Source organism: Leptonychotes weddellii, chromosome 12 (assembly GCF_054177405.1).
Source record: "Leptonychotes weddellii isolate Sample4059 chromosome 12, ASM5417740v2, whole genome shotgun sequence".
NCBI classification, from domain to species: Eukaryota; Metazoa; Chordata; class Mammalia; order Carnivora; family Phocidae; genus Leptonychotes; species Leptonychotes weddellii.
In genome coordinates, this window is record NC_138380.1 from 82,340,615 (window position 1) to 82,365,878 (window position 25,264).

The window sequence follows — 25,264 nt, forward strand, 5'->3', positions numbered from 1 at the left end:
GAGCAGTTGGCCTTACGGCCAATCTACTGCAGTCCTGGCAATTTCTCATTAACTCCAGACCCGTAGGGCCACGTGAGGGCCATGGAAGGCATGTGATATGTGTTTTACTGCTTGAAATAAAGAAAACCTACCCTCATGGAACAGCAAAGAAGGTGTATATTCTTCTCCACTTGAGCATGGAGTTCTATGTATTTGCCAACCAGAAAACCGGGCGACCGTAGCCCATCTGATGGAGAGGAACCATGAGTGAGGTGGCCAGAGGGTCGGACAACCTGCCAGGCCTTACTTCCCTCGAAACGGCCTCTCTCTCAAACCCCAGCTTCCAAACAGCAACGGGTCGAGTAGGATCAGGGATGAACATGGAAGCTGCCATTCCATCTAGGGTGGGAGCTGAAGAGACCCTCACAGAGGAGACTGGTTTTCATTTTCTCCACCCATGAGGAGCATCAGAGACCCAGGAGAGGTGGCTGCAGAGGCTCCCATGTCACTGGGGGAGCTGCTTTAACTGATGACCTCTGGTCAGGGGAAATCAAGCTCATTTATGGGGCCCCTGTGTGGAGCAAAGAAGGTGATTCCACAACATGCAAAATGCTAACAAGCAAGGCCAAGAGCAATCAAACACAGAACATGTTTGCTAACCTGGATTCAGAAAAGAGCTCTTCTCCTTGTTCTGGGATGGATAAACAAGCAACAAAAAACACACACAAAGTCTATAAAAAGGATATTGCAGAACACACTTCTGATGACTCAAGAGGGAAAAAAGGAAAAGGAAGAAAAGGAAGAAAATTGGAAAACTGTTCAGTGACTTCACTAAGAACAAAAGACCTCTGTGAGTCTGGAGCAGAAAGACAGCCTGATGATCGCTAGCAATTACTGCATTGTTTCTTCTGTTCTCATACTCTTCCAAACAATTTACAAATATTAACTCATTTATTTCTAATAATCAACGAGGCAGGTACTATCATTATCCCCAGTTTATAGAGGAGGAAATGGACTGAGGCACAGAGAGATAGGAATAACATACCTGACATCACACAGCTAAAATGTGGCAGCACGAATCCATTCCTAACCTTTAGACTATACTGCCTGGCACTCTAACACACAAGAGGGACACCTGGGTGGTTCAGTCAGGTAAGCGTCTGCCTTTGGCTCAGGTCACAAGCCCCACATCGGGCTCCCTGCTCGGTGGGAAGCCTGCTTCTCCCTCTCCCTCTGCCTGCCGCTCCCCCTGCTTGTGCTCTCTATGTCAAATAAATACATAAAATATTTAAAACAAAAAAAAAAGAAAGAAATACAAGAAGTTGTAAATTTTTTTTCAAATTAAATATATATCTGGCTGATATGAAAATAGAGCTGGGAGCAATAGAAAGACTTCAGGAAAATTAAAAATCCAAGATAGAATAAAACTATTGCATGAGGCAAAGCTGACATTGGAATAAAAGCAAATCAGCAAAGGGAACGAACAAGAAACTCCCTGACTACAGAGAAAGGACGAGGAGAAAAACCATGAGAAAGAAAAGCACAAACACCCACGTGCCACCCACGCACGGTACGACCAGTTTTCCTTACGATATACACATTTTCAAAAGGAGAAGAGTGAATGGTGCTTATCCATTCACCCTCTTCCCTTGAAAAGTTTAAGTACAATAATGTAGGGGGGGGAAGGCCAGTCTGCAATGGGCTAAGAAGTGAATGGTTAGCAGTAAAAACAGTTAACATAAACCCAGAGGGCTCACCATCCACACGGCACCTGGCAACGTTCCAGGCAGGGCCCCCAGCCTGCCCACTGCCCAGCAGAGGAAGCTAACGGGAGGCCAAGCCATGAGGCCGGCCTAACACAGGGGAGCCGAAATCCCGCCCAGGCAGGCGGAATATGGAGCCAGCATTTAGCCTCTGCACCGTAACTGCCTCCAGCCTAAGTATTATTGGGTTTCTTTGAAGAAATGAAAATAAATGGAACTGAAGCAATAATCAAAATCAGAACTGAAGTAAACTTTCCTGAAATGAAAACAATACTTCAGTATATGGATCAAAAGGACTTACTGTGTTCCAGACAAAATTAATGAAAATAGACCCGAACAAGACATAACTTAGCAAACTGAACTACAAGGGCCGTATACTGTTGTTTTATTGTTGTTATTATTATTAGTCTAAGCTCCAAGAGAGAACAACAACAAAAAAAATTAAAAAGGTTTTGTGAAAGAACAAAAGTATGCTAGCCTCAGACATGTCCACAAAAATAAAGGTCAGACAAAAGGGAGCAACATCTCCAAAATTTTAAGAGAGAATATCCCCACCCTGCCCTCTACACTAAATTGATTCTAGTTTATGTATGAAGGTGACATATTTTATCTAGGGGTCTTAATACACTAAAGAAAGAAAAATCACAACAGCCATTTAAAGATGCATTAGATCTAGATATCTGGAGTTTATCTTTGTAATAATCTTTGTTTTTATCATTACTGACCACTTTGCCAGATCATTCTATACTAGCTAATTTTCCCAATACTGCTAGCTTACATAAATTATGTGCACCAAAATATGTATTTTCACTTCTTTCAATGCTAATAGAACATATGTGAAAACTATTTTCAAAAATGTATCACAGGTCTACACCAAAATATGGCAGTTAAAAATCTGCCTAAATGAGAAAACAGGTATTTGCAAAGAAGTGTACCAGGTGATATCTGAGGGTCATTATCCACTAGACAGAGTTAAAATATCCCAGTTTGCCACTTCAAATAATAATTATTCAACATTTAAAGCTTCGAAAATTCCTTGATGCAGTATTTTGGTAAAAATTCTTTTCCAATTTGAAAAATGAATATTCTCTTTCAACAATTTAGTTTAACTAAATTGGTTGTCAGTCCAGAAGGAATTCCTTATCTTTAAGAACACAAAATAAAGACGACCTTCCTTTACAAGTTCATAAATACAAAAAGGTTTCAACTGTTTGGATAATTCTCAATTTCCATACGTACCAACTCCTCCCTCACCTCCCTGACAGTCTAGCCCACCTCGGAATTTTAGAAAGTACTGTAAAATTTGACAGTGTTCTTTGGAAAGCACAGTGTTCCAATTACCATTTCAAAAGACCTTTTGGGCAACATCAAGCTTAGATATATAAAATGCATTCTTGTGTGTCAAGAGGACTTATTTTTCTTTTGCTAATAGATTAAATGAGTATAAATCTTTTACATGGAGTACACTGTTTTTCATTTACTCATCTTAATGACCCACTGAATTTAGATCATGTAAAAATACAAAATTAGATTAGGAAATGTGCTCTATTCAGTCAGGAATATGTAAGATCATGTAATGATTCTTAATGCACTTTCTTCTCAAACTGTTATTTTAGAAAAGTAGCTTACATACACTGTGCATTAGAATTTTATCATTGCAAACCAACATTAGAAAAGACTTCCATCGACTGAGAAACAAAAAAGACATTCTTATAAGTGGAAAATCAATCACCACAACCACTAAATGTCACAGCTCAACATCAGCAAGAAGCACTGATAACTGTTAGTTATACACTGCACAAATGATGTATGTCCTAGGTTGAGGAAGTGGGTGCCAGGTTTTTAGAAAACTCTACATATATTGATTTTACGTTTATGTAACGTGGCCATTGTAAGATACTTTATTCTTCTGATAAACTATGATTGCTTATCAAAAGATTCTATAATTCAAGAGAAACATTCATAACTTGTGTGAAAATGAAAACCACCGGCCCACAGAAATCATGCCCACAAAATCCAATTTTGTGGATTTATGGTGGAAAGGCATTAAACTACTGTCTTGCAGGAACTGCAGACTAGTCACTGAAGTGTAAGTGGCACAGCAGTAATGATTAAGGTGACAGGTCCCCCTGCCACAGCTGTTAATCAGCTTAATACTAGTTACATTATTGACATTCTTGTAATTACTTTTCCTAAGGTACATTTGTGCGACATATATTTTACTTTAATTATGAGCAATCGGAAGCAAGTCCAATACCCAAAAAGAATAATCAAGGTTCTCCTAAAGCAGGTATACAGCAAGCAGAGTGCGTTTCCAAGCCCCTGGAGTTGGAGACCATCCCAGACCTCAGAACCAGACAGTGTTTTCCACGTCCCCATGTCATCGCCATACCTTGCCATCCTCTGAACATACGCCCATGTGCTCTCCACTCTCATCCAGGCTAATCTGATTTATCTTCACGGGACTCTATTCAAACAAACAAACAAACATGTAAAACTTCAGGAAAATATATACATCAACAACCAAATGCCTTGGCTCTTTATTTAAGTGAAACAAACTATCAGTTTAGATGTGTAAGTCTAAGACATACTCGGTTTTTGCAAATGAAAATGGTAAAGTACAGCTTTGCTCTCACACATATAATAAACCCGGAAACCTAAGATTTCTCAAAATTATGTATTGCACGTGCTTCAGTCCCAGCTAAAATGTTATTTTTGTTACAGGTTATATGCCTTTTTATTTATTCTGTTCTATTTACTCCCCATTCCAAAATTCCTTCCCAACCAAATCCATTAAAAGAACATAACAAATGCCAAAATAAAAAATCATGAGGTAAAGAAAAATCTTCACTGTTTTAGTTTGGTACGTTCTTCTCTCATAAATCACTAAATCAACTTTGTATTTACACTTTATGCTTAGTACTTTCTGGGGGGAAATCCATAGGGTCTAGTTGATAGTCACTAATTTGTTATGCCTCTTCTTTTGAGTAATCTCAAATTTTAAAAATCTGTCAAGACCGAAATCAGGCATTCTACTTCGAATGTCTGTTCCCAGGCGTAAATACACAACGGGACTTTTATGATTTTTCACAGCTTTCTAGTTTTCTATGTAGCCAACTGTTTCCTTACTAAAACATTCATATAAGTGGATTTTCCAATAGAAGTAAAAACCGGTAAATGTTGACAACATTAAAAAATGGCAAGCTTTTTTTTCCCCTTCTTAAATAATGGCAGTTTCCTGCTATTTTACACAAAACACGATCGAACAAACTAAGCATGGAAAGAAAAGCCTTCATCAGTTATGACATGAGTCTGAGAATTCGTTTTTTAAAGTATCTAACCTTAAGATAATTTGGCTTGTTGATAAGAATAAATGGAAAAATACAAAATGGAATGTTCCTTTCTCAGTGGAAAGTATCTCAGAGCTAGTAAGCAAAGGTTAGGGCAGACCAAGACCCCCAGACCTCAGAAGGCCACCCACTGACTGATGCTATTGAGAGAAATTCCTCAGTCGCAGGATGAGACAGCTGGCCCCAGAGTCCTTCCTCGTGTTGATCACCGCACAAGCAACATTCCTGAAGTGCAGTCTATGAAAAGCAACCTATCTCCTTAAAAGTTCCTAGAATGTTGAGGTGCCTGAATGGCTCAACTGGTTAAGGGTCTGCCTTCAGCTCAGATCATGATCCCAGGGTCCTGGGACCCAGCCCCGTGTCTGGCTCCCTATTTAGCAGGGAGACTGCTTCTCCCTCTCCCTCTGCCCTCACTCGTGCTGTCTCTCTCAAATAAATAAGCAAAATTAAAAAAAAAAAAGTTTCTAGAATGTTAAACAAGGAAAGGACCTTGTAGATAGATATTTGATCCCTTTCACAGGGGAATAAACCCAAGTCCATGGATGAGAATCACAACAGAGAAAGAGCCAGGGATCTGACCTAGAGAGCAGGGGACAGGCGTCCTGCACAGGGAGAGTGATGGATGGCAAGGAATACGCAAAACAAAATACAAGCCGAACTGGGAAAGCAGTGAGGCCAGCGCATCTGGACTCCTGACTGAGAGGCCCGACTGCTCAGCTTCTATAGTCTTCTTTGGATAAATGCTTTCCTCCCTGAGAATCCTCCGGGACCAATTTCCTGACGCTCATCATTTTGTTCATAAACCAACATTTTAATACCCATTTACTCTTGGCAAATATAAACCCTGCACACCCTTAACTGTAATTTAACTGACATTTGGTTATAATCTATCTCAAATTACATTTTAATAGGGGCACATAGTCTATCAATGCTGATAGGCTGTCCTGTCCAACACAGTAGTACCTGCATGTGACTGTTTGTACAGAATCAAAACTAAACAAAATTGAAGTATGCCGAGTGCTCAACCACCACACGTGACCAGCAGCTATCGTATTAGACAGCACATGAGTCAGAACATTCTCCTCACTGCAGAAAGTTCTACTGGATGGTGCCATTCCAGGCCTACAAAACTGAGATCCACCGCTGAATGCAGTCCTTCTTTATAAGGCCCTTCTTTACAACAATGTACAATTAAGAAGTGTATTTCCTTCCCATATATATGTCACAATTTATGTGATTTTTTTTCTTGGACTCTGGGACTCTGTGTCAGTCCTCTCCAGGTCATACTCCATCATTTTCAAAGACCCAGCAGATACAGTAGCGGACACATGGTCGTCACCACCTCACGATAAGGAAAAGGAGGCCTCAAGAGTTTCTGAGAGCTATGTGGAACCACAGTTCTTCTCAGTGGCTAGGTAGACTTTTCATGACAATGTGTTCTTTCCCGAGTAGAATCTGTACCACCACATTAACAATGTTACAGGGAAAAGCAGATCTACAAAGTTTGAGATTCCCTTCCCTCACATCCCTGTGAGCAACAGAATTTTTTTTTTTCTGCCAAAGATCAATATTATTGATTTATTTCCCTGACTACTAATAAACATAAGCATTTTCCTTAAGTCTACTGGCCAATTAATTTGTTCAAGCAGTTGAGCTTATTCACAGACAGCTCTTGCTCATTTTTCTACAGACATGTTTGTTGTTTTCTTGTTAATTTCCTTTTTATTTTTAGGGTATGAGGTCTTGGTACAATACCTCACCCAGACATTGTATGTGGTCTCCTTTTTTTTTAAATTGGAAGATGGCTATTGCTTTATTTCTAATGTACGTATAAGTTTTTAATACTTTTGGGACTCATTTTTTTCCCAAATGGATATCCAGTTGGGGTAGCCCCATTTATTAAATAATCCATCCTTCTTTTGAAGAGAACTGTTTGTCATAAAGTAAATATTCACATGCCCTCAGATAACCTTCTGGGTTTTCAATTGTGGTTTCTTTGTCTGTTGCTATATCGATTCATCATTGACTTAATTATAATACACATAGTATGTTCTGTTACCTGGTAAAAGGCAAGACTGAGCCAAAGATCTCCACTTTCCTTGGCTTTTTTCGGGATTTTTAGGCTTCTGTGTGAAGTTAAAGATGAAATGACCCTCATGTTGCTAAACACAGTGGTCAATGTTCAAACCTAACTTACTTTAACTAATAGGCGGATGTAACACTGCTGATAACGTTCTCCTTCTCTTTGCTTCCAGGATACCATACTTGTCTGGTTTTCTTTTAAATTTCCAGCTTCCCTCTCTGTGTCTTTGGCCGAATTCTCTCAATCTCCTGATTTCTATATTTCAGGTTCAGTCCTTTGTGGCTCTTCTCTTCCTTTGGTTTTCTTCCAAGCCATGAACTGACTCGTAAATTTTATCTCTAGACTGGGCCCCTCCCTCTTTCAGACCAATATACAGAACTGCCTATTTTACAGATGTACTTAGATGCCTACCAGGCATCTCAACTAAAGCGTATCCCAACCCAAGATCGTAATGCTCCCTTATGAAAGGGCCCTTCTTAATGTTTCCCTCATCCTGGTTAAGGACAACTACATTCTTCTGGCTGCTCAGGGCAAAAAACCTTGGGGCCATTCTTGACCTGTTTTTCTTTCACACTCTACTGTGTTTCTGTCAGCAATTCTTATCATCGCGTAAACCAGATTTATCCAGACCTGGGCCACTTTCACCAGCCCTAGAGCTGCCATCCAAGCCACCATCATTCTTGTCTGGATCATCCTAATAGTTTCCTACCTAGTGGACCTGCTTCTGCTGTCACTCTCCCAGAAGTCTGTTCTCAAAAACCAGCAGAGAGCTATTGTTAACAGGTTGATCAGATAATGTCATCCCTTTCAAATCCTCCAATGGCCTCCCATCTCAGGATAAAACCCGAAGTTTTTACTATGAGCTAAGAGTCCTCAACAATCTGGTTCCAGCCCTCCCGCCAAGGTCTCCCTTCATCTATGCTCTGCCTTATTCTCTCTCCTCCAGCCACAATGACCTTCCTGCTCTCTTCCTGCCTTAGAGCTTTTACACCTGTTTGCCTGGAATGCGTCTCCGCCAAATCCTCACTGGTAGTCACCTTCTCAGGGATGCTTTCTGGCCACCAATCTAAAATTTCAACATTCACCCAAACATTACAACTCCTTCACCGCTTTATTTTTCCCCTGTAGCATTTACCACTACCTACCTTACTATGTGTTTTACTTATTTATCTTATTCACTGTCAAACTCACTCACTACAATAAATTCATGAGAGAGTTCAAAGAATAAAAAATTCCAATCACACACAAATTCTTACAGAGAACAGAACAGAAAGGATATGTTTCCCAAATCATTTTAGCAAGCCAGCATAACCTTATAATAACAAAGCTCAACAAGGATATTATGAGAAAGAAAAAGTACAAGTGAATCTCAGTCATGAACATAAATGGAAAGATCCTAAAGAAAACATTAATAAAGGGGCGCCTAGGTGGCTCAGTCATTAAGCGTCTGCCTTCGGCTCAGGTCATGATCCCAGGGTCCTGGGATCGAGCCCCGCATCGGGCTCCCTGCTCAGCAGGAAGCCTGCTTCTCCTGCTCCCACTCCTCCTGCTTGTGTTCCCTCTCTCGCTGTGTCTCTCTCTGTCAAATAAATAAATAAAATCTTTAAAAAAAAAGAAAATATTAAAGTCAGCATATACTAAGGCTAGTATAACATAGGGAAATGAACTAATATATTATAATTCTCTACATTGAGAAAATAAATGAGGAATATCAAAAGATCATCTCAACAGACGCAGAAAGTGATGAAACTCAACACCCATTCCTGGTAAAAACTGTTGGCATGGTGGGATGAAAAGTCCTCATTCTCACTTAATGGTGAAATGTTGAAAGCTTTCCCTTTGATATCTCTACAATATTGACTCTTCTAATCCATAAACCTGGAGCCTTTCTCCATTTATTAGACCTTCTTTAATGTCTCCAAATAAAATGTGATACTTTTCCCCTTGGAGGTCTTGCACTTTATTTTATTCTGGGAGTGGCAATGCCTGCAAGCACCCTTTTCTCCTTCCTGGTATGTATAATAGGATTCCATTTACACAACATACAAAAATAGGGAAAATTCTATGACAGTGCACAGGGGGTACACAGAGAGGGCAGAAAATGAAAAAGAAAAGCTAAGCATTTTCAACTATAAAGATCAGTGCAGTGGGGTCCCTCTAAGGGAACTTCGAGCGGAGGGGGATTTCACACTGTCTATTCTCAACAGAATGCTAGTTACATGATGGTTTGCATTATAACTATTGTTTCACTGCATATTTTATGTGCTTTGTCAAGTTGTATTTCACAATAAAAATAAACATTAAAAACTTAAAGTAAAATTAAGAAGAACTTGCCCATGAAAATGTCTGGGGTCAATACCTTCAGTGGCTTATTTCTTAGATCATGTTTTTTTCCCCCATGACTGTCAAGCAACTCAAATGTTCTTGTTCTGTTCTGGTCATCTTGGTTTTCCCAGAAAATACTGTATTTCATATTCTTGAGATGAAAATTTTTTTATTTTACTTTTTCTTCTTTTAATATTTTAGTAATACTAATGATATTACTCCTCCTCCTCCTCCTCCTACTGCTGAGTTAACATTTCCTATAGGCTTATTGGGCATCAGGCTGTAAGAGTGACACACGTGTACCATTTATTCCTCACGGCAATTCTAGGAAGAAGGTACTATTATTTTTCCTATTTTACATTTGCAAATATGAAAATGTCATTTTTAATGTTTTCTATCTTATTAATTTATTATATATTAATTTTCCCTTTTTGTCTTAGAACAATTTTGTTGACCTTACTGTAACTTCCTCACATTAATATAGTGCGCCTTAGTTCTTGCTGCTCATCTATTAACCATAAAATAATCAAATATCTGGCATTTACCTTTAAGTATACAAACTGGCCATAAATTAGAAGCCAAAAAATAATGTGTAATTGCAATAATTATTTCCTCTTTGAGAAAAGTAACATTTTATTTTGTTTTATTTCTAAGGATGGTGACAGTATTACCTGGTTATTTATCTAGTTATTAATAAAATTCTAGTGTAACTACAACTGTGGTCAGAAATGTGGTTTGTATAACATATTTTTTTAAATTAATTGCTCTTTGAAACCTAAGATATTCATTTCCAACGAACACATAATCTCTGGTTCAAAATACGCATATTTCTAATGTTATTTATTATCAACTAGTTTCTATATATCCTTATTTACTTTCTTCTTCTTGATCTATCAAAGACTGATAGAAACATGTTTCAAAACTTCCCATTACAACTGTAGTTTTTGCCCATTTCTCCCTGAATTTCAAGTAAGTTTTGGTCTAGATATTAGATGTCCTATAATCTGGCACATCAAAGGTATGAAAAAGTTTCCTTTTATCCCTAAATGTAATCAATATAATATGTGGTCTGCTGGCTAATACTCTTTTGCCTTAAACTCTACTTTTCCTCACATTTTTATTGCCAACATGCTTAATATTTATTTCAAATATCAAAGCTGAGGCTATTTTTCTTTTAGTAACAAAGTATTTTGCACTTTTTAGAATTATGTTTCCCCATTCCATTATTACTCTTTTGCTATATTACTCAAATTCTTTTGTCTATCCAGGGAGAATTTAAATGCTGTTCATTCTGTTTGTACTCTATTAGTGATTATTTTTAAAGTTCCAGAAATTCTACTTGAATTATCTCTCACTCCAAATCAATGCAATGGTATACACTGACTCATTTAGAAGATAAGGTATTTAGCACATGTTTATTTACTACCTCCTTCCTTTCCCTATTTTAATGTGAAAGTACAAATATTTTATATTTCATAAGTCACACCAAATAAAATTGGAGAGAAAATCTAGTTAATACATCAGTAAAAATTACAACCTTAAACTATAAGTTCTAAGCATGAATCAATCTAGAGGATTGATTATTCCTCTAGAAACTGTTTAGCTACTGGGATGTCCATAATTTTAAAACTGATTCATGAGAGGTCAGTTAAAGATTAGGGATATTTACCTCTTGTCATGTACACTGCAAAGAACTTTACAGCTTATTGTACACTTTAAATTCTTCTTTAGTTTTTGAAAATATCTGGACTTCTTACTCATGTAAATCAAACCAAGTAAAACAGTCAACTCCCAAAAGAAATAGTACAAATTATAGGTAAACAAGGAAAAGAGTCAACCTTAGTAATAACAACATATAAATACAACAAGACATTTTGCCTATGGAATTGGCAAAGATTGTTTAAATATCTAGTTTTGGCTTACAGACACTCCTCATACCCTACTGGTGGGAATTCAAATTTGGAGAAACTTTCCTAAGGATCATTTGACAATGTGTATCAAAAATCTTCAAAATATGTATTGTCTGGGGCGCCTAGATGGTGCAGTAGGTTAAGCGTTGGACTCTAGGTTTTGGCTCAGGTAGTGATCTCAGGGTTGTGAGATTGGCCCTGCCTTGGGCTCCACATTCAGTGTGGATTCTGCTTAAGATTCTCTCTCCCTCTCCCTCTGCCCCCTCCTAACCCAACCCCCACCCCCCCCGTGCTCTCACTCTCTTTCTCTGAGATTAAAAAAAAAAATCTTTTTAAAAATATATGTATTGCCTATTTTACACAAGAAGAAGTAAGAGGGGTGCCTAGGGTGGCTCAGTCAGTTAAGTGTCTGCCTTTGGTTCAGGTCATGATCTCGGGGTCCTGGGATTGCGTCCTGCATTGAGCTCCCTGATCAGCAGGGAGTCTGCTTCTCCCTCTGCCTCTCCCCTCCAATCCCCCCCAACTTGTGCTCTCGCTCTTTCTCTCTAATACATAAATAAAATCTTTAAAATAACAACAACAACAACAAAATTATTTTGCAAAGACACTTTCCACAGCAGGTTTCTTTTGTAAGACACTAAGAAATGGAAATTATCTAAATTTCTAAAAGCAAGGAATATAAACGATGAAAATTAAAAGAACAAAAAAACTAAGTTTAAAAAATGTATTATACAGGGGCGCCTGGGTGGCTCAGTCGGATAAGCGTCTGCCTTCGGCTCAGGACATGATCCCAGGGTCCTGGGATCGAGTTCCGCATCGGGCTCCCTGCTCCGCGGGAAGCCTGCTTCTCCCTCTCCCACTCTCCCTGCTTGTGTTCCCTCTCACTGTGTCTCTCTCTTTCAAATAAATAAATTTAAAAAAAAAAAAATGTATTATACAATAAAGAATCTGACTTTGGGGTGCCTGATTGATTGGATGTCCAACTGTTGATTTCAGCTCAGGTCATGGTCTCAGGGTCATGGGATCGAGCCCCAAGTCAGGCTCCACGCTCTTCGGGAAGTCTGCTTGAGATTCTTTCCCTCTCCTTCTGCCCCTCCCCCTGCTCACATGTGTGTGTGCTCTTCCTCCCTCTCTCTCTCAAATAAAGAAATCTTAAAAAAGTAAAATAAAGAATCTGACTTTATCCAAGAGAAGTCAGGTCTTTTTTTTGGTTTCTGGGAGATAATCTATCCTGATAAGAATGTGTTAAAGGTGAAAGACCTCACAGTCTTTCAGTGGGCCACGCCAGAAAGACTAACCCTGTGATTGCAGGCGGGGGCTTTGGGTCACAGGGTATCAATCCCCAACCCGGAAGCTGAATTCAACCATGTGGACAACCATCAACCAATCATGCCTACATAATAGATTCCCACTAAAAATCCTGAACATCAATGGGAGCTTCCCTGGTTGTCACACATCTATGCCAGGGGGTAACATGTCCTGAGGACGATGGAATCTTGCATCCCAGGGTCTGTCCTATGCATCTCTTCCTTTAGCTGATTTTTTGACTGTATCCTTTCCTTGTAATAAACTGTAATTGTGAGTATAACAACTTTCAGTGAGTTCTGTGAGGCCTCTAACTAATTATTAATGAGAGTGCATCTGGGAACTTCCCAGATCTTGTAGTTGGTCTTGCAAGTCTACAGCAAACTCACTCATCTGGAAGACTGTGCCCTCAACTCTCACAATTCGGCTAGCTTTGAGTAAACCATCCAGTGTTTATAAATACAACTGTATTTACAGCTATTTGTACATAACATATGTGACTGGAAGTAGATACTCTAAAATATTACCACTGGTTTTATCGGGGTGCTGAGATACTATCATTGTTTAGACTGTCCTTTTCTATGTTTTGCTAATTTTCTATAGCATATATTTATTTTGTTCGTAATCCAAAGATAAATATTTTTAAATGACTATGTAGTCAGTTCTTTAATTTAAAACCAAAAAGATAGCAAAATTTATCTTAATTGTTAAAGCCATCACTCTGGGGACCTGCAGCACCCATTTTTACCTAAAGTGACAACTGAGTATCATCAGTACGCACATCAGTTTCTATGACTAGTTCCGTAATATTTGATAAAGAACAAATAAGTAACAGGATTTCAGCATTACAGCTGTCAATGGCACAAGAAGCAGGTCTGGCATCTGTAATCATTCCTCACAGAAAAAGGAACAAATGCCTTACGCACTTCTGCCATTTCTGCATACTTGAAATAAATGGGAAAAGGAGAAAGGGTACAGGAGGGAAACTGGAGTGCAGGAGTCCGTCTTTCTTCAATATGGAGTTTTCTAATTGCCTGTTTTACACAGAGACTTTAGGGGGTGTGTCTGCAAAGCTGGGATACTGGAGTAGATGTAAACAAGAAAAGGGACCCGAGAAAAAAAAGACCCAAGAAAAATGGCCTCAGCTGCATTTTCCATTAGCTACAATTTTATTCCTAATGGAGACAGGTTTGGAATTCTGGACAATTATAAGTGAGTTTGTTCAAAAATCAATCATGTCAAGCTGACACTATAGAACATACAAAAATGTTTCCTTAATGGAACAAAAAAATAGGCCTGAGTAAGCAGGAGGGGGTGAGGACCGGCCCATACCTTCTATGCCCAAGTCCTCTACAGGTGGTCTCAAGTTCTTAAATTTAAAGAAAAGGCAAAATTACCAACACGTACACCTCATGTGATAATCAATTACCTAATGTAAAATGCCTGAAATAAATACACTTAGTATGGATTATGTCAGCTCTTCAATTAGGAATAAATTCACGGTCATTTCCAAAGCTGCTTTTAATGGTGTTCTTTGTGGTAACTTCTTTTCCCCCGACACTCCTCATCATCCCACCTTAAGCTATCAGTCCCCCAACAGTGAACCTAAGAAATCAATTTGCTAATGTATAATTTGTAAGGCTCCTCTGACTAACAAATGGATAATTGATTCCTTCACAAATGCTGCATCCCCATGGACACAGAGCGGACTGAATAAGAAACAGAAGATGGATTTCATTTTCGTTCTCTGAGATCCACTAGTTAGCAATCCCAACATCCACATGGTTGCCCGGGCAGCTTCATGCTCTTTAGTCACACTTAGCAAGCAAGCTGCACTTACATTACACGTGTGAAAAGCAAACGCCTGTTCTTTCATACTTGGGAAAAGCTCTTTTTACTGCTTATTTTACTCTCCCCTGATGATACACCCCGAGGTGAGCAAGACCTCCAGCTGGATGTAAGAAGTCTCTGAAAAATACACCTACTTGAGGGTTTTCTACACATCTACAAAACAAACATTTATTTTCTCGCTGACTTAGTCTATGGCCAGAACAACCTAACCTTTAGCTATAAACTCTCAAATTTTCTCTGTTGCTCTAAGATTTCATCTCAGGTTTTCAATACTCAGTATCGGGCTTGAATAGCTGAAGAAGAGCTCACAGGCCACATCTAGCAATCACTTCCCCACGATACTCACTACAATGCTTTCCATTGTTAAAATGAGTATGCAAGAAAACTGTATTCTTGTGAGGTTTTAAAGATGATCCTACCTCTCTAAGATTTAATAACTACATTAATTTGAGGTTCTTGATGTGATAATCCAGCTTTTAACAGAAGCTGCTGTTTCTGCAGATGGAAGAAAAATGCTCCGTCAGTAGCAATTCATTCCAACCTGAGAAATAACCAGAAAACTTAAAAGGCTACAAAGTCCTTATTTTCCACTCTGAATAAAAGGAAGGAGTAGTGGTGAAAGGAGGAACAACCACATATAAGTTATGTTTCCAATTTTGTATGATAATGTGGCTGAAATATTCTTTATTCTACAAACAACTACTGACCAATTATAAATTTATACTTTCAAAAATACATTCCCTTTCGAATAGAAAAAAAAATCCTAAAATTTATATGAAACCACAAGACTCCAAATAGCCAAAGTAATCATAAGCAAGAAAAAGCAGAGGCATCACACTTCCTGATTTCAAGCTATATTACAACACTATATTGATCAGGACAGTATAGGACTGACATCAACATGGACACCGAGAGCAATGGAACAGAATCAAGGGCCCAGAAATAAACCTGTGCATATATGGTGACCTAGTGTTTCAAGAATACTCAATGGTGAAAGGAAAGTTCCCTTAATAAATGGTGGGAAAACTGGATATTCCTATGTAAGTAATGAAACTGGACCCCTATCTTATACCACTTACAAAAATTAACTCAAATGGATTAAGAACTTCAAGGTAAGGTATGAAACCATAAAACTCCTAGAAGAAAACATAGGGAGAGGGCGCCTGGGTGGCTCAGTTGGTTAAGCGACTGCCTTCGGCTCAGGTCATGATCCTGGAGTCCCGGGATCGAGTCCCGCATCGGGCTCCCTGCTCAGCGGGGAGTCTGCTTCTCCCTCTGACCCTCCTCCCTCTCATGCTCTCTGTCTCTCATTCTCTCTCTCTCAAATAAATAAAAAAATCTTTAAAAAAAAAAAAAAAAAAAAAAAAAGAAAACATAGGGAGAAAGCTCCCTGTCAGTCCTGGCAATGATGTTTTGGACATGACACCAAAAACACCAAGTAACAAAACCAAAACTTGCAAGTGGAACTACATCAAACTAAAAGGCTTCTGTACAGTAGAGAAACGATCAACAAAATGAAAAGGCAGCCTACAGAACAGAGGGCACTATGTGCAAACCATGTATCTGGTCCGGGGTTAATATGCAAAATATACAAGGAATTCATACAACTCAACAGCAAGAAAACAATCTGATTTAAAAATGGGTAGAGGACTTGAACTGACATTTCTCCAAAGAAGACATACAAATGGCTGACAAGTACAGGAAAGGTGCTCCACGTCACTACTGACCATGGAAATGCAAATCAAAACCACGATGAGCTATCATGTCATACCTGTTAGGAAAGCTTTTTTAAGAGCTAACAAATGCTGGCGAGGACATGCAGAAAAGGGAACCCTGGTGCACTGTTGGTGGAATGTAAGTTGGTACAGCTACTATGGACAACAGTGTGGGGATTCCTCAAAAAATCACCACTAGAACTACCACATGATAGAGCAATCTCACTTCTGGGTATAAATCCAAAGGAAATGATTCATGATCTCAAAGAGATTTGTACCCCCACGTTCACTGCAGCATTATACATAACAGCCAAGAGAGGGGAACAACCTTAGTGTCCACTAACAGATGAATGGATAAAGAAAATGTGATGTGTGTATATATATGGAATATTATTCAGGCATAAAAAAAAATCCTGCCATTTACAACACCACAGATGGACCTTGAGGGCAAGATGCTAAGTGAAGTAAATTAGACCGAAAAGGACAAATACTGTATGATCTCACTTATATGTGGAATCTGAAAACATCCAATTCCTAGAAACTGAGTAAAATGGTGGTTGCAGGGATGAGGGGGTGAGGAAATAGGGCAATGTTGGTCAAAGGGACAAAGTTATAAGATGAGGAAGTTCAGGGGATCTAAGGTACAGTATGCTGACTGCAGTAAACAATACTGTATCCTATACGTGAAAGTTGCTATAAGAGAGAAGAGGTTTAACATTCTCACCATAACAACATCAAATGGTAATTATATGAGGCAGAAGTTAGCCTGACTGCGGTAAACGTTTTGAAATACATGTGTGTGCCCGATCATAACGCTGTACAACACCTTAAACTTACATAACATTATATACGTCAATTATATTGCAATAAAGCTTGAAAAAATAAAATTGCATATTCTAAAAATAAAGTACTAACCTATTATATAAGCAAGGTTGATTCTAAGCGAAAAGTATTTTAAATAACTTATATGTTGGTTAAAATATTAAGCATAGTTATTTTAATGTGAAACAATTACATGTCTGCTATTTGAGGTACCGTCCATTATATTCCTAATGCAAGAATTCCAAAAATACTCTCCCAACATCACAGTCTACTGAACTACAGAACATTCCCCTCCATGATTCAAGTAGCTTTATGGTTCATCAAAGCTTTCTTCTGATGCTGCAAAACTGTGAGTAAATATAAAATGATTACCTTAAGATAAGAGTACACTGTCTACATCTCCCAATAGCCTTAATAAATATTCTATAACTTCCACAAAAATGCTGTTTGATAGGAAAAAAATAAATGTATTAAGTATCTCTAATTTGCCCCTTAAATTTAACTTGTATTTTAATGATCAAAAACTGAAATTACCCTATTAGAAAATCAATGTCCCTAGAAAAATGATTTAAACTCTAACCGGTGTCTTGAAAATCATCTAAAAGAAGTAAAAACTACCTGGGAATGAGAAGAATGGAAAGAAATTCTCAGGAAGAGTCACCTTGTTGGGAAAGAAAAGAATTCTGTCCATTCATTGTGTCATGATGGTTTTAACACTTGAGCTTAAATTTTCTGCATTTATAAGAATGCTTATCAATCAGTCTATTGCAAACCATTGAAACATTCCTAAATACTTTGACCTTTTAAGAGTATCCTCTAGGGGCGCCTGGGTGGCTCAATTAAGCATCTGACTCTTGATTCTGGCTCCGGTCATGATCTCAGGGTCATGGGATGGAGCCCCACATCGGGCTCCGTGCTCAGAGTGGAGTCTGCTTCTCCTTCTCCCCGTTCCTACTCCCACTCCCTCTCTCTCTCTCGCTCAAATAAATAAATAAAATCTAAAAAAAAAAAAAAGAGTATCCTCTAATCAAGAGTTTTCACCACCTTCCCCACGAGAGCACAGCGGGGGTGACTCCGATGCTGTACAGGGACAGTAGCATTTGCCACCTCATCTGGCTCCTCAGAGCCCAGACTGCTGCCCCTGCCAGCGCCCAGGCCCCCCAGGCCCCACAGCCCCCGGGCACAGCTGGGCACAGCTGGCTGGTGAGAGGCTCAGACCTCCGGCCCGCTGCCGCACCCAGCCAGGTCAGTACAACCTCACAGAGGCAGGGGCACAGAACGGCCTTCCAGCCTGCAGAAGACTTATTACATGAATGTTCGTCTTCTAAATCCTAACAACCTTTAAAAGCACGGGGAGGATTTGGAAGGGATTGCCTCCTAAGAAGCCGGCACACTGCTGATTCCTAGTGCTGTTTTCCTTTTGTTAAACTTCATCCTCTGCCTGCACCTGCCACATCCCCACAGACAATGGCAGGAGGCAGGCTTGCACATGATAGGCACTCAACACAGGCCTCCACAACCTGGGCTCTGATTAAAACACCGCTTCAGTCAAAGGCCAAGTCAGGCTTTTAGTCTACTCTTATTTATGTATTTATTTAGTCCTCTTTCATTCCAGGGACATGCCAGGGACAGTGCTAGATGCCAGGTGAGCACGGTAAATGGGGGCCTTGCCCTTAATGAGGCTTGCAGCCCACCAAAGCACTGTTCACATTCAAGACCATGACCTTCTGGGGCTGCTACAAACCTGCAGCCGTCCTCTGCAGGGAGATGGATGAATGGCAAATTGCAGTCCGAGCTCATTCTCCCTGGAGGCTGCAATGCCCATTTGCTGAACAATTCAGAGTGGACATTTTGGAGAAGTCTCCCTCTAATGCCTCGGATAGTTGTCTACACTACTAAATTTGGCAGTTGAATGAGGAAAACTTGAATAGGAAATCAGTCTGAGCAACAGCATTAAGGAGCCAGCAAAGTGTCTCTTTCTAGATCCACCCCAGAACTGCTGAACACCGGCCCACGACCGGACACTGTGCCGGGTTCGTGAGGCCATTGTAAGAAAGCAGTCTGTTTTGCTGGAAGACACTGTTAAAGGAATAAACATCTGGTACATACATAAACGACCTGGAAAGAAATTCAACTGACAGTTTTCAAAATGGTGAAATATAATGTGTGAAGTATGATAGAAAATGATCTATTCTTAAACTGAGTTAACATTTTCCTTACTTACACATGTATCCGACAAAGACACAAAGGAAGGAGTGACAGAAAAAGGAAAGCAGAGTCTCCAAAGAAATGCAAAGTCATCAGGGTTTTCAAGGGAATAGTGCGGAAAAGAAATTTACCAATAAATGCATTTAACAAAAGAGCAACTAATATTACCAAAAACCCTCCATGATACAAAGCAGATTAAAGAAAAAGTGGACAAACAGCGCCTGCCTTCAAGGTGTTTGCGTACTCAGAGTCTGGGATTCCAGCACTTTGTGACATTCTATTTTATCATTTAACACATGGTATTACAGATCATTATCTATATGACTAGCTCCACAACCTATTCGACCTGAGAACAGGGGCTGTGTTTTGTCATTCTTTATATCCCTTGCACCTACTTACAAAATGTTGACTGAAGGAATAAGAAGCAAGCAGTGAATGAATATGAAAAGGGCACTCTTCCGTGTGGGGCCATCCAGAAAGCTGTCACAAAGAAGGTGGGACATGGAGCATTTCCATAGGCAAAGACAGGAAAGCACAATGCCGCAAGAGCCAAAGGACAAAGTCTGGATACAGCTCAGGCCACAATGAGGGGGATCCTGTCACAGAGACAGCGGAAGCCTGGGGGCCGCAGAGAGGAGCTCTGTTTTATTCCACAGGCATCAAGGGGGAACTAGAGTGTTTTCAGGGAGGGGAGTAACAAAATCCCAGCATTCCTCTGGGAAGACTGCATGGGCAGCTGTGTGAAGCATAGATGGGGGGAGGAGGGGATGAGGCAGGGAGATCGGCTGGGTTTCACTGCAATAACCCAGGTGAGATTCAATAAAGAGTTGACCAAGAGTGGTGGCAATATAAAGAGTGAGCAAAAGAAAGAACGAGCTCAGAAAAGAATCTAGGGGATATACAAGGTAATGGAGGCACATGAAGGAGGATAAACATCACAGAGATGGAAGTAAATCCCCAGGAGGAGAAGAGAACAGGGCCTTCTAAAGACATGACATCCAGCAAGGGCCTGGAAAAGTCTAGTCTTTGCGGTAAAGCAAAGATGGGCTTTTTCTTGACTATAATATTTATATTCAAAAAGAGACTATACCTTGTCTGGCCCACTTGACCCTGCTGATAAAGAAACAAGGACTTCTGAAAGTTACACAGTCTAATTCAAGGGCAGGACCTTGCTGGGGGCAGTTGAGTGTGGTCAGGCCAGGGAGCCAGGACTCGGCAGAGAAGGAGCAGAGCAGTCCCTTCTGTCCCTGTGGTAATTCATAACACAGATGTCTCCATGCATCGCACAACCCAACTCATCTAAATTATTTCAAGTAATACTTTAGCACAGAAATAAATACCAATGTTTTAATACCCAAATAAATTTGCCTGAAGGGGGACACCATGAATACAGTATCCTCTGCAAGTGGCCCCGAAGTTCCTAGCCTACAGGGTTCTAATGCTACAATTCCAGGAAACAAAATTCATTTTTCCCCAGAGAACGTTGCCCTAGAGCATATTTTTCTAGAGGAGTTAATACAACAGAAATGGGACTGTCATCCCCGCAACGATATAACTAGAAAAGAAACAAGCAACTATTTTTTAAAATTAAGTCTCAGAGGACTACCCCTTAGATTGTCCAAGCCCTAAGCATCTGCTATGCCACACCTTGAAGTACAAACTTCATCACCAAAAGCAGGTCCAGAAAGCCCAACAGAGTGCAAATCCATGATGACGGCAGAGCTAAAATGAAGATCTGACGGAGCCCATGGATAACCTTGTGTAATTCTCAATATGCACATTAATGATACCATCAATGATTAAGGAAAAATCTGTTAGGAGTAAAGATGTTCTTACTTTTTCTTTCATTTAAAACTGAATAATAGCAACAACGCTAATGCATTCTATTTACCTAAAAACATTTGAGAAAGTAAAGGCTTTGTGCTTCCATGAGTTGAGGAAAAAAAAATCACTTCTCTAAAAAGGGTCAGCATATATGGTTTAAATAACAGAGACCAGGGGCACCTGGGTGGCTCAGATGGTTAAGTGTCTGCCTTCGGCTCAGGTCACGATCCCAGGGTCCTGGGATCGAGCCCCACATCAGGCTCCTGGCTCAGCGGGGAGCCTGCTTCTCCCTCTCCCTCTGTCTCTCCCCCTGCTCATGCTCTCTCTCTATCTCTGTATATCTGTGTCTCAAATGAATAAATAAAATCTTTAAAAAAAATAAGAGACCAAGTTATTAATCAAATAGAAAACACCTTATTTTTCAGACATAAGATGAAGAAAGACCATTTAAAATTTCACCAATGCAGCTGTACTTTCACCACAGAGACTGTTATAATGCTCTCTAGTGTAAAAACATTGCTTTATCAATTCTCCACTAAGGCATTTCCCAAGTAGATTGTCATCTCTCCGCAGTCCTCAAAAGAAGCACCTTGTAAACGAACTTGCCATGTCTCTACACTAAAAAGAAATTCCTGAAGTCAACTCACCAGACCTGCACTGGGAACGTTTCACAAAGCATCATTACATAAGTAAGCGTGTTCCTACAACACCACAGAAATAAACCTCTTTGTGACATGCTATAAAAGGGACCCACACCCCAAATAAACAAAGGATGGAATGGAGCAGGCAGCAAAATCAGCCTGTAAAAATGAGTATGTTGAGGAAGTTTCTCTTTCTTCTTCCCTTCTTTTTCCTGTTTTTCCTTTCCTTTGTCCCTCCCTCTTCTAACTTTGCATGTCCTATACACAATGAACACTGTTAAAGCGAATTCTATCAATGAATTAAAAAAAAATAATAACAGCTTTCAGGAAGTGTCATAAATGCCAGCAATCAGATGCTTGGCTTTATCTGGTTCCTCATGACAGGTAATATTGAGCCTTGCACTAAATATTTTACATGTGTATCTCAAATAATCCTCAAGTTAATCATATTGCTCAGGGCTGGGATATGCTCTACATTTCACAGAGAAAGAAAGTGAGAGGTTAAGTAAACTGCCTGAACTACTGAACATGGGGAGACTGAGCCCAAGCCTGGCTGGCAGCCACAGCGCCCCACACGGCCTAACTCCTGCCTCAGGACCACATCCTGCCAACTCCAGAAGCTGGCCGACCTCCCTTCTGCTGGGCCCTGTCCACCTTAATCTCCAACCATGCCGTCAACGCTTCTCTTCCCACATCTGTTCCAGACTAGTTGCATTTCCAATACTGCAATCGAGTTAAGGCCCAAAGGGGAAAGAAAATGGGAAACCAGCAGGTTCAGGGGGTTGCAAACTTTTGTGTATTTTTTTTTCCTGGCAAGGCAAGAATTGCAGACTCCATCTTAATGCCAAGGAATAAATCCTTGTCTTCACAGAACAGTGGGAATTTTTTTTCTTGAGAAAGAACGAAAAGTTAAATGTAAAAAGGAAAACTTTAGGGGCACCTGGGTGGCTCAGTCGGTGAAGCGTCTGCCTTCAGCTCAGCTCATGATCCCAGGGTCCTGTGATCGAGCCCCGCACTGGGCTCCTTGCTCAGTGGGGGCCTGCTTCTCCCTCTCCCTCTGCCTGCCACTCCCCCCCTGCTTGTGCTCTCTCTATCTCTTTCTCTGTGTCAAATAAATGAATAAAATCTTAAAAAAAAAAAAAAAAGGAAAACTTTATACAGAGGATATCTTTATGACTTAGTAAGGGCAAAATATTTTTCTCTCAGAAGATACAAAAAATACAAACTATAAGTGATTAGATTAATATATATTTACTGCATTCAAATAAAAAGCTTCTGAACTGAAAATACCACAAATGTGGAATTAGAAGATAAATCGTAGACTAGAAGGCATGTGTCACACTTCCGACAAGGAGATGTGTCCAGATGCTTTTGTCTGCCACCTGAAGAGAGCGCCCAATTCCCTGGCCTGCCACCAGTGTCTCGTGTCTGGTACTCATCAGACTTTTAAATTTTTGCCAAACTGACGAGTATGAAATGGTATCTTATGGTTGAGATAATTTCACATTTTCCTGACTATTCCATCAGTACTAGAGAAATATGGCATCTTGTCACATGGTTCTTGGAGACATTTAGGGTTCTCCATCTGAGAACTTCCTGTTCATCTCTTTGTCCAGTTTCTTTCTGGGTGGTTTGCGTTTTCCTCATTATCTATAAGAGCCCATTGTAGAAGTAATATTTTAACAAAAATATGTGGTTAACATTTGCTACAAACACCCTATGATTAGAGCTTTTACAGAACTTAAAGAATCAAAACAAGTGAATGAACAAAAACAATACAGTTCAGATTTAAAGTATTAATTTAGTGTGAAAATGGATGTTGTCCTAGAAGAAAATCATCAGTGTTTCATTTAATAGAAAGATTTATTGGCAAGTGTTAGATTTGACTTGCTGGTGACTTCTGATTTTGAGCCTTCACACAATCCACCCTGATCAATGTTGTTATTTTTCCTTGTAAACAGTGAACTTTTAATTACAAATCAATTTAGAACTTTACACACATACCGACGAAGTATATGAACAATTCTCAAGAGAGTAAACAGCCTCATTACTAACCAGAAAAATACAAAGTAAATCAATAAATTCCCATTTTCTAGAAATCTAACTGGCAGAGAATTTCTGAATGATAACAGCTAATGCTGGTGACAAGATACAGTGACGTATTCTCATACAGGGCCGGCAGGAGTACAATTCGGTATAATCTAAGTATACCAAAATGCAAAACCTTAAAAGTGTTCACAGCGTCTGAACAAGTGATTTCACCACAAAGATGTGTTCAAAGGAAAGACTCAGTCACCAGACTCCTCAGCCCACCCAAGGATGTTCACCCCAGTATCACTCCTAGACTGAGCATCGTGCATAAGGCACTGGGAAGTTAGCTCGTGGACAGCTCCAGGCAGTAACAGACCAGCTTTTACTTCAAGAAACTGATTCTGCTAGAGTGGGGCTCCCTCCTTCTCCCATCCAATACCTACTCCTAACTCAAGCCTGGCCAGAGTATCCTATTAACCACCTGTAGCAACTGCTTCAGGTAGAATTATACACCCAACCAGGCCCATCAAGGCCCTTTCTGGCAGGTTTTTGCCAGAGTTACTAAAGAAGGAGTCCTATCTCACTTATGAGGATGGTAGTGCCCTGACATCAGTCTTGGGCTATGGGCTGACCATGATGCCCACTAGATGAAGAGAGCCTGTCCCAGGGATGGGTACTGTATGGGTCATCTCAGATGGGTACATCTGAACCTGGCATCCCCACTTCAACTTGATTTACAACAGGAGCCAGTATTTCCCACTGTTGATTAAGCCTGGCCGAGTTGGGTTTCCATCACCGAGCAACGGAAGTACCCTAATGTATTCATTTTTTTCCATTAAAGTATAAGGGAATTAGATTTTTAGACTACCTCACTATCTCACAGGGCATTTAATCCTGAGATGAAACGCTTCTAAAAAATTAACAAAATTCTGGTAGACTTTCTGCTAACTAGGTAGATGTACACCCCAACAAGACACTTAGCACAGAAACTGCTCACTCCATTATTTCAAACAAGCCCATTTTTATCCCACCTCAAAGAGAGCACCCATGCTATACGGAAACGGAAAACAAATCCTTACCTATCCAGTGACTGCACTCTCAGTCACTTATCATTTCTATAAAAGGTGGTGCTCCTTCCAAAAAGGAATATGCAATACAGAACAGATATTACTTATGTAAAACAGACCAAAACAGAAAAAAGATATTGATAATACTGGCAAAATTCTTCCACCTCTCATGGAGCTAAACTTTTGGTATTTTCCCCAACCATATTTCATTGGTTGGAAATACGGAAGTTATACAAAAATTTACAGAAGACAGTATTTTTCTTTTGACTCATAATTTAAAGAAAAGCCAAAGAAGCCAGTAATTAGATAACCTAGATCCCATTCTGTAGGGTGCCATTTATAAATGTCAAGCACCTTAAAGAATACCCAACAATTTGGGCTTACATAAAT

The 25,264-nt window shown here is 39.8% G+C and overlaps 1 protein-coding gene across 4 annotated transcripts in view; it reads right to left on the reverse strand.

Annotated features, from left to right (window-relative positions):
• The window catches only part of VPS41 (VPS41 subunit of HOPS complex), a 162,409-nt gene that overhangs the window by 90,360 nt on the left and 46,785 nt on the right, over positions 1-25,264 (reverse strand). For all 4 annotated transcript variants that reach the window (XM_081800760.1, XM_081800757.1, XM_081800758.1 and 1 more), the window contains one exon: positions 4,135-4,209. In XM_081800760.1, the coding sequence (XP_081656886.1) occupies positions 4,135-4,209 (75 nt within the window). The remainder of the gene's footprint in view (positions 1-4,134; positions 4,210-25,264) is intronic.